At 37.8% G+C, this 16,168-nt stretch overlaps 1 protein-coding gene across 1 annotated transcript; it reads left to right on the forward strand.

Annotated features, from left to right (window-relative positions):
- Positions 1-2,800: 2,800 nt before the first annotated feature.
- On the forward strand, positions 2,801-13,480 carry LOC141349092 (uncharacterized). The gene is made up of 2 exons (XM_073865666.1): positions 2,801-3,406; positions 8,829-13,480. Exons 1-2 carry the CDS (start codon positions 2,920-2,922, stop codon positions 10,451-10,453), a joined length of 2,112 nt encoding a protein of 703 aa, XP_073721767.1. The 5' UTR covers positions 2,801-2,919; the 3' UTR covers positions 10,454-13,480.
- The last annotated feature ends 2,688 nt before the right edge of the window (positions 13,481-16,168 follow it).

The raw sequence follows: 16,168 nt of genomic DNA on the forward strand, positions 1-16,168 counted from the left end.
GTGTTTACTGTTGAAGCACATCTGATCTCTTCTGGAAGCTGATTCCAGCTAGAGGTGGCATAATAACTAAATGCTGACGCACCTTGTTTTGAGTGAACCCTTACTGACCTGATCCTAATGATCTGAGTAATCTTTTAGGTTTATATACAGTTAGCATATCTGTCATGTATTTGGGTCCTAATAGCCATGAAGTGATTTATAAACGAGTAACAATACTTTAAAGTCTATTCTATATGTAACAGGAAGCCAGTGTAAGGACCTGAGGACTGGAGTAATGTGCTCAGATTTTTTGGTTCTGGTCAGAATTCTGGCAGCAGTGTTTTGTATGAGCTGCAGCTGTCTAATGGTCTTTTTTACTGTGAACATTTAATCACCACATATGATTTGTTTGTCATTTCTCCCATGACGTTTTCCAGGATCTGAACAAGGATTATAGAAATGTATGACTTGATGCCTTGAATCGTAGGGAACATTTTAGAGATATTGGACGCAGCCCAATACGTAGTCAGAACGTACTGTGTTAGCTTGGAATATATAAAGCAGAGAATATAAATATAGTTATAGAAATATCCAAAATATTATGGAAACATATATGAACATATTTACACATGCAACATCAGTTTGAAGCTTCATGTTTTTATGTATTTTGAAAATATGTATTTAAAATATATGTCAATATATATTTAACAGTGGTTTACATATATGTGCTTACTGATTATATTACATTTCTGTATGGTAAAACGAGCGAGACTTATGACAAGAAATTGATGTGACTGCGTGCAGGAGTTAAACATCTCCAGATGATGTCAATATAGTGTCACACTTTGATTACAAGCCGCAGTTAAAACCAATGAAGAGAAATCTCATATACATTACACAGCAAAAACAGAAGATGGCGCTAATTCTATACATAAGATTGCGAAGAATCGCCAATAAACATAAAGTAATGCCCTCCAGTCTAGTAGGTGGCGGTAATGCACCTTTCAGTCGAGTTGCCAACCGCCATTAAACCCGAAAGAAGAAGAAGAAGAAGAATAAACACCAAGAAGAAGAAGAAGACACGAGAGGTTGAATGTAATATTGGAAAATCATTATATGCTGATGATGGGGCTTTGTGGATCAGAGGTCGAAATATATCATACATTACTAAAAAAATGCAAAATGCAATAGCTGAAGTTGAAAAGTGGACCAATAAGTGGGGATTTAAATTATCTGTGGGAAAAACACAGGTTATTTGTTTTTCAAGGCGAAATAGAATTACCCCCCTCTCTTTAAATCTATATGGAAATCGTCTGGAACAAGTCAAAGTTGTAAGGTTTCTAGGGGTGTGGTTTGACGAAAAACTAACATGGAAAATTCATCTGGATAAAGTTAAGGACAAGGGTAAAAAGATTATTAATATTCTTCGGTGTTTATCAGGGCAAGAGTGGGGAGCAAGCAGAGCATCATTGCAAAATATTTATTGGGCACTCATGAGATCGGTTTTTGATTATGGTTGTATAGCTTATATGTCAGCAGCAGAAACAAACCTTAAACAGTTAGATGTTTTACAAGCTCAAGCCCTAAGAATCTGTAGTGGATCATTTAAGTCATCACCAGTATCGTCTTTGCAAGTAGAAATGGGAGAAATGCCTCTAGACATCAGACGAATGAAGTTAATGTTGGCATATTGGATAAATATCAGAGGACAAAAGGTTTCTCATCCTGTCAAAAGTATATTGAAAGAATGCTGGGAACATAATGAGACTAATATCAGAAGTTTTGGATGGATTGGTGATGCTGAGGCTAAGAATATAGGTTTACATCAAATACAGTACAGCAATACAGTATCAATATCCTTAATTCCTCCCTGGTTATTTCCCTTGCCAAATGTTGACCTCAATATACAACAGGAAATAAATGGAAAATCTCAACAAATTCCAGTGTGGTATGTAGTGCAGAATTATTTTGAGATAAATTTTCAAGGTTTAGTTATTTTATATACAGATGGGTCAAAGGATCCACAATCAGGAATTGCAGGTGCAGCTGTATATATTCCAATATATGATCATTATATTAAAAAAAGAGTTACTAATCATATTTCTGTGTATGCTATAGAACTATTGGCGATATTAATGGCCCTGCAGTGGATAGAGGAGAAAGGAATAAATAACGCAGTCATTGCATCAGATAGTTACTCTGCACTGGAAAGCATAAGATCTGGCAGATCTTCTTATAGGATGGATATAATCAATGAAATATTTCATAAGTTATATAATTTAAAGAGTATAGGCATATTAGTTCAATTCATTTGGGTTCCTGCTCATGTTGGCGTAGAAGGAAATGAGAAAGTGGATAAAATGGCTAAAGAAACTTTGAAATTAAAACAGGTAGATCTGCAAGTTCCATTAAGTAAAGCTGAAGCTAAAGTACACATCAGGAATTATGCACAATCAGTATGGCAGGAATATTGGGATGACACTGGAAAAGGTAGACATTTATATAATATACAAAAACAGGTTGGTGCTGGGAGGAAGGAAAGCAGGAATCGAAAGGAAGGGAATATAATAACTCGTTTGAGAATAGGTCACACAGGACTTAATAATACTTTATTTAAAATTGGTAAACACCCAACTGGGGAATGCAATGATTGTAGTCAACAAGAAACTGTTGAACATGTTCTGCTTCACTGTAGGAAATATAATAAAGAAAGATGTCAGTTTATTCAGTCATTAAAGAATGTAGATCACCAAGACTTTTCTATAGCAGGTATTCTAGGGGAAAGGAAAATATATGTCTACATCATTAAATTTATAAGAGAAACAAAGTTAAGCAAAAGAATTTAGATTTTCGTTTTTTTTGTTCTTTTTCTTTTTAATTAATTCACGTATCTCATAAGCATGTATCCTGTTTCACACTCCAGTCCAGTTAGTGGCGGTAATGCACCTACTGGTTGGTTTGCCAACCGCCAATAAACACCAAAGAAGAAGAAGAAGAAGAAGAAGACACGAGAGTCAATTGCTGTTTGTAGATTCTTATCTTCGTGTATTTAGTATTGGTGTTGATGATGAGATGGATGTGATTTTCTGTAAATCAGAAGAAACTGATGAGGGTTTACAGGATGATGAATCTACTAATCAAACCTCCACAGAGTCTCTGGATTCTGTCTGTAACGCTGGAGAACAGCAGCAGATCCTGCAGAACAAACTCAAGATGTGTTCAGTCAAACTCATCGACTGTAGAAACCTCATGATGAAGATCAAAACTGAACCCATAGAAATAAAAACCGAAGCTATAGAAATAATAACTGAAGCTACAGAAATAAAAACGGAACTCACAGAAGTAACGTTAGGGCTCAAAACTGAACCCACAGCAGATGAAGATCACGCGGATGAAGATGAGGACAACGACGATTTTATTCCTTCTGGTAAGTTTCTTATGTTGTCTTTTCACAATAATTAATTATTATGAAGATTTAAATGTATTAAATTGATTTAATCCTCCAAGTTATTGGAAATGTTTTTAAATAATTTTAGATAGATGTATGATAAATAAAAACACGAATAAACGTGCAGTGGTGCTCACTCTAGGATTAAGTTAGGGGAATGTTAGTTTCTGGTTACTAATGCTGCATTTACACCAGCCGTGGTAGAGGCGTCAAGTGTAGGGATGTCAAATTATGCAATTTCTCATATTCGATGATCATTTAAATTAACGATCAATCAATCAAATAATCGTTAAGAGTAATAGTGCAATAAGCCATTACAGCAGTGGCATATAGCCAATGACATAAAAGTGTGCGTAAAAATGCCAATAAATGTAGTTGGTGTTTTGATAAAAATCAAATAAATAAATGAAATAAAATGACTAATAGTAAACTCCGCCTCATAATGGGCACTTCGCACAGTCGGATGAAAGTCAGTGCGTCCATGACAAAATAAAAGTTTAGTCAAGTGTTATTTTTCTAGTTGTTCACCTAGCTTTCTAAGTCGTTGATACACCGCTTGTTGTAATTATATCCAAGAAACACACGAAGGGCACTTTTCCCGTCGTTACCTCAGCTTTAGACCTGCGGCGTACTTTCAGCAAAGATGCTTATATTATGAAGACTTCAACCTTCCATTAGAAAACCCGCAACTGTGTTTAACGTGTAGTGCCTCAGCCAGTCAATAATGATGATGATCAATGATATATGTTGCGGACGTTCAGAGTGTAACGACAGTCAGTTACAGTTTACATTTAACAGTTTCTTGCCAGAATTTAAGTTTTACATTTTAATCTGTTTATTAAAAACGTCTTCTGGTCTCCTTCCCTGTGTATAGCACCGTTCGCAGCATTCTTATGCTAATCTTGTAGGCTTCCCTGAAGAGGGTCTTTGCTTTTCGTGTTTGCATTTTCGGCATCGGACCCTCTCAGATTCACTGCGGATGCCATTTCGTTGCGTTAGCAACTAGCGTCGTCTCGAATGAGGTTACAAAGCCCATGTGTGTGTGTTTGGCATCGAGCATCGTTGTGATCATGGCTAGTTTAACTTCTTCGCGCTTGTTTAATTTTCTCACCAGCTGTGTATGTGCTTTGTAAAGGTGCCGCACACACGTGCTTGCTTTTCAACAATTGTTAAGTTTTATTTAATTCTTATCGACAATTAATCGAAGATTGAGTTATTGTTAACATCCCTAGTCAAGCGCGAGTGATTTCAATGTTAAATAAATGTGAAGACGCTTTGACACGGGTCTGGGGTTGCGGCACAAATGAGATGTTTAGACACGATTCTACCTCATTCGCGTCTAGTTTGTATTGACATTAACATCAAGAAATCTAACATGGGCTTATTAACCCAAGAGTTTTGCAAGCTTGTTGTAACGGTATCACCTGATCCCTGCGGTAGGTTACTGTTGGTAATACACTAGCCTATTAATGTTAGGAGCTTGTAACGGTTATCTGCAAAATCCAATAGCGGTCAATTACAATAATACTAAACCAAAGTAAAACCAAAGAACGGTAAAAACAGATTCAAAATATATAAACAGTAAAAATGTACAAATTAAATGCAGTATTGGCTGAAAATAGTATGAACTTTAAAATGAATTTATTAAATATAAACCTTAAATAAGCAAATGAGAACAAGCCTAAACCAAAGTAACACTCTATCAAAGAACATCAATAACACAGATATAAATGTCAGTAGGATTACAATGCATTTTTATTACAATTTCAAATAACTATACACAGGAAAGTTTCAACCATGTCAGTATGCAAATGAGTGATCTCAACTCATTTAAAGAGCACATTTTAAATTTTGGTCAGGCATGCTCCCTTGAGAACTTTATCATAAAACTACAGAATGTTATGTCTGTTTGACTATGTGTCGCTGTGTACTTTGATCATAAACGGCCTAAAAGCTTGCGCTGTACAGATCAGACTGGCCTGAATTAGGAGCTTGTACTGTGTAAAGGGTACACGCAGTTCATGCAGACCCATCTGACTTTTTAAATGTAAAAAAACGAGTATCTGTGCAGCTCGCGTTGTATAAAAACCCGCTGTCCAACCCTACAACAAAAAACTATCGCACTGTTCAGTCCTGTGATTTCTTATAATGCCTTAGGAGCACATTAATCTAATTAAAATAACAAATTATGTATTTCAATGATGATAAAAATGAGTTAACCTTAACTGTTTGTACTTTTCTCTCAGCTGCATGAAGGCTAAATGCAGATATTCCTAAAAGAAAGCTTTAATTATTGACCGTAATAGCCTATTACAAAACACTACAAATGTGTCAGGTCGTCATTGTAAATGAGCACTGGTTCTCAATTGACTTACCTGGTTAAATAAAGGTTAGTAATAACAAATGTGAATGGTATTAACTAAGGCAAAACGCAGCCACAATCAAGACGTGTACACATTGTTTTGTATTTGTTTGTTGTTGTTTTCTATGCTTAAGGTAGCCTATTAATGTTAGCATCCTCTCAGTCTTGTTGAAAAACATATACAACTTATGCAGCATTTAATTCTATATCTTAGTTATGCAGGTGTATAATTTGTAATAGATAATGACAGCGTGAAGTGTAGTATACTGTACCTTTTTACTTAGTTTTACTTTACATCCACATGCGACATATCCTCTGTTGCGGTGTATCACCTGATCCCTGCGGTGTGTAGGATCCATAAACAGTAAAAAAAAGTTGCTTCCTTAAATTTTAATGAACTGAACATAAAATGTATGATGAAGGACGCTGACACGTTAGCAAAAACGTCAGTTTGGAGCCCGGGCTTTTTGACACCTCACTAAAAGATTTTGACACCACTTTGTTTGGGCGGACTCATCTTGTTTTGAATATTATTCATATTTGTCTAGTAAATGTACTTATCCCACTATAGTTAGCTACAGTTTTTTCCCGTCCTCAAACCGAGTACACTAAGGGTGTTTTTACATATAGTTCATTTTAAAAGAACCAAACCCAGTTCACTTAAAGTGAACCAGAAAAGGGACTAGCCGAATATGACCTCAGTCCTTTTGGTGTTCACAATATAGTGGACTCAAAAGAGGACCCAGTTCTTTTTTTGGTCCTCTTCAAGACTGAAGTGATCTCTGACCCTTTCTTGTTCACATCACAACTTTATAAGAACTCAGATCCCGGCTTTCTGTGCAGCAGTTTATTTTGATACAATGTCAAAACCACACGCAAAACGGACCGGGACCTCATTGATTTCACATATCAAAAAGAAATCGAATCACAAAAGAACCCAAAAGCGAACCGTACTCAGACCACCTCCAGAAGTGGTCTGAGTTCGGTTCGCTTTTGGGTCCTTTTAGGGGGGTCTGAGATCACTTGGTTTGTTCACATATACACCCTGAACTGCTCGAGAGCATTTGGAGGGCTCAAACGAACTAGGTGTGAAAACACCCTAAGACTAACAGACAGTTTCTGCTGCTGTGAAGCTGTCTGCACAGCGACCACCAACCGCTTTTTTTTTATTTACTTGTATTCTGTATATATATTTATTAAATATTTTATTTCCCATAACATTTTATAATATAGTATCGTATACAGTGAGAAAAATAAGTATTAAAACAACCTAATATTTTGCAAGTTCTCCCACTTAGAAGTCATGGAGGGGTCTGAAATTGTCATCGTAGGTGCATGTTCACTGTGAGAGACATAATCTATAAAAAAAACCAAAAATCACAATGTATGTTTTTTTACTATTTATTTGAATGATACAGCTGCAAATAAGTATTTGAACACCTGTCTATCAGCTAGAATTCTGACCCTTAAAGACCTGTTAGTCCACTCCATTTATTATCCTAAATTGTATGCACCTGTTTGAGGTCGTTAGCTGGTGGAGGAGCTGGTCAATGACCCTAAAAGTGCTGAGACCACAGTTTCCAAGGTTACTGTTGGTAATACACTAAGACGTCATGGTTTAAAATCATGCATGGCACGGAAGGTTCCCCTCCTTAAACCAGCACATGTTCAGGCCCGTCTTAAGTTTGCCAATGACCATTTGGATGATCCAGAGGAGTCATGAGAGAAAGTCATGTGGTCAGATGAGATCAAAATAGAACTAATAAAAAATAGGTCATAATTCCACTAAATGTGTTTGAAGGAAGAATGATGAGTACCATCCTAAGAACACCATCCCTACTGTGAAGCATGGGGGGGTGATAGCATCATGCTTTGGGTTTTTTTTTCTGCACATGGGACAGGGTAACTGCACTGTATTAAGGAAAGGAAGACCGGGGCCATGTATTGTGAGATTTTGGGGAACAACCTCCTTCCCTCAGTTAGAGCATTGAAGATGGGTCGAGGCTGGGTCTTCCAACATGACAATGACTCGAAGCACACAGCCAGGATAACCAAGTAGTGGCTCTGTGAGAAGCATATCAAGGTGTTGGGGTGGCCTAGCCAGTTTCCAGATATAAACCCAATAATCTTTGGAGGGAGCTCAAACTCCGTGTTTCTCAGCGACAGGCCAGAAACCTGACTGATCTAGAGAAGATCTGTGTGGAGGAACATTGATTTTCTTAGCTATTCAAATACTTATTTGCAGCTGTATCATACAAATAAATAATTAAAAAATAATACATTGTAATTTTTGGATTTTTTTTTAGATCCTGTCTCTCACACTGAACATGCATCTACGATGACAATTTCAGATCCCTCCATGATTACTAAGTGGGAGAACTTGCAAAATAGCAGGGTGTGTTCAAATACTTATTTTCCTCACTGTATGTAGTATATCCTCTATAGCAGGGGTGGCGAACGTCAATCCTAGAGTGCACAATTTAGCTCCAGCTTTAATCAAACACATCTAAACAGGCTAATCAAGGTCTAAACAGTTACTAGAAAGCTATAGGCAGGAAAGGTTTAATCAGGGTTGGAGCTAAAATCTGCAGGACTGCGGCTCTCCAGCGCTGACATTCATCACGCCGCTCTATAGAATCAACTGTTTGGCTCTCTGTAGAGGTTTTTTTTCTCCAAATGACTTTTTATCTTAATAAAATTAGGGTTTATTTCTCTTAAAACTCTTTTCTATATGTTACATTATTACTGCGTTCGCTAGTACGGTTTAATCTTAGCCGCTGTACTTTGCAGCTTTTCCTGTCCACCGATTTCTCTGTTTTCTCCTGGTTTATAAATGTAAACCTGCTTTGAAACAATTAAACAAGTGTGAAAAGCCCTATATAAATCACAGACTTGACTTGACATTCTGGATTCGAACAGCAATAAAATCCTTGACTACCCATTGTAAATTGACTACGTGCCGTGCCCATGAGAAACCATTAGCGTCTGAGTACCACCCGAGTGAAAAAAGAATTTTAATTTTTATGATGTTTCTTTTAGATGTCAAGAGTGAATCATGTTCTGATGGAGAAACGTCCTCAACATCAAAAGAGCGACGGACAACACAAACTCTTTCCTGCATCACCTGTGGAAAGACATTCAGCTCACAGAGACATTTAAAGAGACATGAGAGAAAACACACAGAACAGAAACTCTTCACCAGATCTGAGATCAGCTTTACTACCTCACAAGAGAAGAAACTTCATTCAGAAGAGCACACAGCCAAGACGTTGTTTCATTGTGAGCAATGTGGGAAAGATTTTGACTTCTTATCTCAGCTGAAAAGACACTTGAGGACACACAGTGGTGAAAAACCTTTCAACTGCACTGAATGTGGCAAATATTTTAGAACCAAAGGAAATCTTGATGTTCATCAGAGATTTCACACAGGAGAGAAACCTCATCACCGTAGGAAGAATTTTAAACAACATGTTAATTTAGTTTCACACCAGAGAATTTATACAGGTGAAAGACCTTACGAATGCTCTCACTGTGAGAAGACGTTTACTCAGTCAAGTCACTTAAAAACCCACGAGAGAGTTCACACTGGAGAAAAACCTTACGTCTGCTCTGATCCATCTCATTTTAGAACTCATCAGAGAGTTCATACTGGAGAGAAACCTCATCACTGCAGTGTTTGTGGGAAGAGTTTTAGTCAACATGACAATTTAATGACACACCAGAGAACTCATACAGGTGAAAGACCTTACAAATGCTCTCAGTGTGAGAAGACGTTTTCTTGGTTATATACCTTAAAAACCCATGAGAGAATTCACACTGGAGAGAAACCGCATCACTGTAGTGTTTGTGGAAAGAGTTTCAGACAACATGACAATTTAGTGAAACACCAGAGAACTCATACAGGTGAAAGACCTTATAAATGCTCTCAGTGTGGGAAGATGTTTGCCGACTCACGTAACTTAAAATCCCACAAGAGAATTCACACTGGAGAGAAACCTTACGTCTGCTCTCAATGTGGAAAGAGCTTCACTGATCCAAGTACATTGAGAGTTCATCAAAGAGTTCACAGTGGAGAAAAACCTCATCACTGTAATGTTTGTGGAAAGGGTTTCAGTCGACATCAACATTTAGTGTCACACCAGAGAACTCATACAGGTGAAAAACCTTATAAATGCTCTCAGTGTGAGAAGACTTTTGCTCGGCCAAATTCCTTAAAAGTCCACGAGAGAATTCACACTGGAGAGAAACCTTACGTCTGCTCTCAATGTGGAAAGAGCTTCTCTAATCCATCTCATTTAAGAATTCATCAGAGAGTTCATACTGGAGAGAAACCTCATCACTGCAGTGTTTGTGGGAAGAGTTTTAGTCAACATGTCAATTTAGTGAAACACCAGAGAACTCATACAGGTGAAAAACCTTATAAATGCTCTCAGTGCGAGAAGACTTTTGCTCAGTCAAATTCCTTAAAAGTCCATGAGAGAAGTCACACTGAAGAGAAACCTTACGTCTGCTCTCAATGTGGAAAGAACTTCTCTAGTTCATTTGCTTTTAGAGTCCATCAGAGAGTTCACACTGGAGAGACACCTCATCACTGTAGTGTTTGTGGGAAGAGTTTTAGTCGACAAGACTATTTAGTGAGACACCAGAAAACTCAGACAGGTTAAAGACTTTACGAAAGCCATGTACTGGGTCAGGTTACTTAAAAGCTGTGTTAATTTTGACAGCAAATTTTCAATAAGTTTTAGTCATAGTATTCTGACTAAGATGCAATTTAGTTTTAGTTTTGTCGAAAATAAAGGCTTTAAATGGCATTAAAAAAACATAACATTTTATTTCTACAGACTTTTTTTAGTTTTGACGAAAAATATGAACAAATAATTTTTAATGTAGTTTTTAGAATGAATAACTGATTTGTAGTGAAATATGTACATTAGTGTGATAACACACGGAACTAGTTTATTTGCTCTGGCTGGCACCAAAATTGTGGTAACACCGGATGTGGTAACAAGGCTGGTTGCATCCTGGAAAAGTGCGATGCACAGAAAGCAAACTTTGCAGATATGGGAAATTGCAAATTCCAGCAAAAGTGGCTAGAAGAAGATTATAAGACATTGTTGCAGCCCATTGGTGGTCAACATGGAGAAGCATTTTGCAGCATTTGTAAAAAAAATTATGCTTGAGACCATGGGTGTAAATGCCATTAGATCTCATATGCAGTTCAATAGTCCCAAATCGGCTGTAAAAGTCAGGCACAGTGGTTAACTAAATCTAGTTACTTTTCTGTGACCGACAAAGTAACCTTAGGCAGAACTGCTACAACTGCTGCTTCTGTTACTGAAGGGAAGTCGTGCGACCTATGAGCGCCGTTTGGTTCAAATGTGACGCTACCGGCTGAGGTGTCTGAACATTGCCTTGCATCACCACTAGTACTCATCCAATGAAGGTGTTTCTGAGTTGTTCCAGGAAATGTTTCCAGATTCACAAATAGCCAAATCTTTTACCTTTGGAAAGGAGTAAAACAATTAAGTTTTAACTGTTGAATGAGCAACTTCATTCCACATGACTGCTAGACTTCACTCGTTTATGTGAAGCAGAGAAAATGTCAGAGCCAGAGACTACAAATTCTCACCTTTATCCCCTGATGGAAAAAGTTAAATCTGCAGTATGGGAATATTTTGGGTATCTGAAAAACAAACGTGGGGTTGTCTTTAGCCCTATTCGGACGGGATTAGTTTTACAGGGGTAGATGGCGTAATGTAATTTTACCACAGAACGTCGGTAATATTAATGGTCAATTCGGACGGGATTAGAAATCTCTGTAAAACATTCAGAAGTGGGAAGGGGTAACTCGTTGGCGCAGCGCATCACCTCTCGTCTTCACGTGCAAGTTACCTTGCTTCCAGATATCAGATGTGCAAACAACATGACACAGACAAGGAAAACGCGAAACACTGTGTTTAATTTCAGTTTGGGGAGAACGTCAGTTTCGTAAACAGTTTCGCGAATCTGAGAAGTGAATTTGACTTTTTTTTAAGTTTGTGTCATGTTTTATTCAGAAACTGACCTGCCACTGACTTGTTTCTCCGTCTAGAACGCAAGTAAATGCCTCTTTAAGCGCTTTTATATTTAAAAGAAACCCGCAAATTAAAAGGAAATGACGCGATTTACGTGTATATTTACAGCTGGTCTATTCGCACTGGATTAGTATTACCTGAGGTAATTTCTCCGGACTTTTTTACAGAAGGCAAAAGACGCCGTAATCTTTACTAACATTGTCCGTAATGATTACTGACATGGAGCATTCGGACTGGACTAAAATCACAGAGAACCTCTGATAAAAACTTGCTTTACCCCACCTCCCTATGTAAAACTAATCCCGTCCGAATAGTACTTTTGAAGATGGATATCCAGTTTGCAGGAAATGTGGGCAAAGAGTGGCTGCAAAACGAGGAAATACATGGAACATGTGCTACAATATTCACGAACTCATCCCTCTGTGCAGATAAAGGTGTGTTTTGTTTATAATTTAAAGCAGTTTTATTTCTGTGATGTAGAGGGAATCCCTAAATCCAGTCATGAATATCAGCCATAAATCGGAACCGGATTTGTGTTTAATTTTTCGGCTGTCTGTTTACGGACACAAAGCTGTTATATAAATGTGCCTTTGAAGGGAACTGTCTTGAGAAAAGTCTTGATGGTATTTTCTTTCTGTCTAAAAACGATTTAAATCAATTATCCCACCCTCTACAAAAAAATCAATCTGCAGATTGCAAAGAAATTGTTCAAAGAAGTTTTAACTCATTTTATTGTATTTAGATTTTCCCTTCTGGGATTTAATCTGGCTTCCCCCCTTAATGTGCAATCAGAAACAACAAGCCAAAAAGAGGGCCTGTCTTTGTAAACAGTGAAAAAATAACACAAAATTATGTTACTCTTTTTTTTCTTTAAACACAAGTTTTACATCTTGCTATTCAGTAGATATGAGGTAGTTTTCATAAAGTGCAAACAAAACATTCAACAGCATTAAACAGTGCAAGAGAACATAAATCTTGCTATTCACTGGATAGGAGGTAGTTGCTCATGAAGTGCAAACAAAACGTTAAACAGTGCTTATTTTTGTGCTTTAGTATTAACATCCTTTTTTTCTAAACAGTCTTAGCCAGGAAGACGAGCCTGTCTACTACCTCTGGCTTAAGGCATGCACTGTGGCATGTAACATTGCCCCCCACAATGAAAACCCTCTCTGAGGGGGCACTCGTTGTTGGGACAGAGAGGTCTTTTTTGCCAGATTACTCAGCCGTGGAAAATTTAGTTGGTGGCACTTCCACCACTCAAGGGGACTGGGTCTACCTCAGGGGTCAATAAGTAAGATGTCAGCTCAGTCTCTATCTTTACTGCGTCTGATTGGCGGAGAGACGGTACTGGTGCATTCTTTTTGAAAAAGCCAGCTAAAGTCATCTTTTTCTTGGGCGGAGGCTGTGCTTCTTCTTGGTGCACCTGTACAGCTGGGCCAGGCTGCTGTTGTGTACTGTTGTTGGCAGGAGCAAGTAAAGCCATGAGCTCAGCAACAGCTCTTTTTTTACTTGTTCCACCTTGTCTGAGTCAATGTAGGTTGTGTGGAACCTTGGGTCCATCAGTGAGGACATGTCCAACAGTTCATCCTTCATAGGGTCGCTGTATTTTTCGTCAAGGTACCGCATTATGTTTTTTTTTATTGTTTTAGTGAGCTCTGTGTCTTCCTCTTCTGGCTGTAGGAGACTGGTTTTAAACAAATGTAGCAACGGTTTAATGAATGAAACCCTGACATAAGAATCTGCAGAGAGTGCGTCGGTAAAGTATTGGAGGGGTTTTACAGCTTTATTTATAGATTACAGCACATCAAGATCTTGCCAAGTGGGCACAAGATGACGACTTTTCTTGTCCGACCCCAGCAAACAGACCATGGCCTTCTCCTGTTCGAGGAATCTCTCTATCATTTTTTGCCATGAACCCCATCTGGTTGGGGACTAAATGATGAGTGGGTAGACCAAGCTCAGCCTGTACTTCAGTCATATCTCTTCTTTTTTTCAAGTTGTAAGAAAAGGCAGACACAGCCTTTTTACATACCCCAATGGCACACTCGATCCGTGGGTCCTTCACACCATTCTCTGTTATAAAGAATTCAAAATAAAAACACACATTTTAGTGAACATTCACAAACTTATCTTTCTTTACTTTCTGCATAATTTAAAATGCACATGCACAACTCCTTTGGCGATCCTTTGGTGTGAGAAAAATATTTGCGGCTTGGTAGCACATACCTGGGGTCCAAAACTTTCAGCATGTGAATAAACCTCTGCTTTTCCAATGTTCAATGTTTAATGTTCAATTTATTTATAAAGCACATAGTTAATACAACAGAAGTTGACCAAAGTGCTGTACATAACAATATCAATAATACAATTTAAAAAACAAACATTGTTATACAATAAAGACTTAATATAAAAACAATAAGAATACACTCTCGTTTGGTCAATATTAAAAACGTCAGGCCCAACATCAGGAATACATAATAAAGCGCTAAAACCTTCAATGCGTTATAAAACCCATCTCTCTATGTACACTGGCCATATAGCTATTTCACCACCAATCATTCACAATCAAATGCCACAGTAAATAAATACGATTTCAAGTTACGTTTGAATTCATTAAGAGAAGATCACTCACGAACATACTGTGGAAGATTATTCCACAACCTAGGGGCGGCAGCAGCAAACGAGCGGTCCCCCCGCATCTTCCTGTGGGTCCGTGGAATTATTAACAAATTTGATGATACAGATCGTAACGCTCTTCTAGGTTTTTGCACCTGAATTAGATCCACTAGGTATTTTGGAGCAGTACCGTGTAGTGCTTTAAAAACAAATAATAAAATCTTAAACTCAATTCTAAAAGAGACCGGCAGCCAATGTAATTCTCTTAGAACTGGTGTAATATGATCATATTTCTGCGTGCCTGTTAGAAGTCTAGCGGCCGCGTTTTGAACTAATTGTAATCTCTCTAGGTTTTTGTGTCTCATCCCATAATAAAGGGAATTACCACAATCTAACCTTGATGTAATAAACACATGTACCATCTTTTCCATATCCTTCCGTGATATAAAAGGCTTAATTATAGATATCTGTCTCAACTGAAAAAAAACTTGTTTTTACGACTTCATTTATCTGTTTATCAAGTTTTAATGCATTATCCCAAACTATACCCAAGTTCTTTACTTGATTTTTGCGGTACGAAGATAGAAGACCCAACTCAATTTTAGATGTATCCACCGCATCAGAATTGCCAAATAAAATCAATTCTGTTTTTGATTCATTTAAACATAGAAAATTAGCGGACATCCACGCCTTAATCTGCCCCAAGCATTCTATTACTCTATCAACAGCGTGACCAGCAGTGGGCTTCAACTGTAGGTACAACTGGGTATCATCGGCATAGCAATGGAAGGAGATACCATATTTCCTCATAATCTGACCTAGCGGGAGCATATACAATGAAAATAAAACCGGAGCTAAAATGGAACCTTGAGGAATACCACAGCATAAGGGCGCTGACGAGGACCTACATTCTCCCATCTGCACAGAGAAAGTTCTATTTTGAAGGTAGGACTTAATCCACTCCAAAGCATTTCCCCTGATCCCTACACAATTTTCCAAACGGGAGAGCAAACTTTTGTGCTCTATTGTGTCAAATGCTGCTGAGAGATCTAGCAGCAGGAGTAGGGTTGCATCACCAGCGTCCGTAACCATTAAAATATCGTTAAAAACTTTTAATAATGCAGATTCTGTACTGTGGTATTTTTAAAAACCCCGATTGAAAAACTTCACCGATTGTATTTTCGGTTAAAAAGGTCTCAAGTTGATAAAATTGAAAAACAGTTTTCTCTAAAATCTTTGCTAAAAAAGGAAGCTTAGAGATCGGCCTATAGTTACACAACAACTTCTTATCTAGGTTTGATTTCTTCACTAGCGGTTGCACTGCAGCCTGCTTACAATAGCTAGGAACAATTCCCGACAATAAACTCTTATTTACTATAGATAAAACAAAAGGATAAAGTATATTCCAAAGTATATATGGGCACCATATCTTTTGCAATATACATTGCGACTGCATCTGTGATCGCTTTCCAATGGCCCCCCTTCTTATCATACTGGAAACAGTTTGTAAATGTTTCTAAGATTGTCAGTTGTTTTTTGGCGGGTGTGCTTGTGCTGCCACAGTTTTTTCCATTCCACAGGGCACAGCATTTCTTCCACTTGACAGCATGCCTCTGTTTAAGGTGCTGCAGTAAATTGGTTGTACTGCTACCTTTGCTTGAAACAGCCTTTAAACACACTTTGCAGTGA

This window comes from Misgurnus anguillicaudatus, unplaced genomic scaffold, assembly GCF_027580225.2.
Source record: "Misgurnus anguillicaudatus unplaced genomic scaffold, ASM2758022v2 HiC_scaffold_32, whole genome shotgun sequence".
Taxonomy (NCBI): domain Eukaryota; kingdom Metazoa; phylum Chordata; class Actinopteri; order Cypriniformes; family Cobitidae; genus Misgurnus; species Misgurnus anguillicaudatus.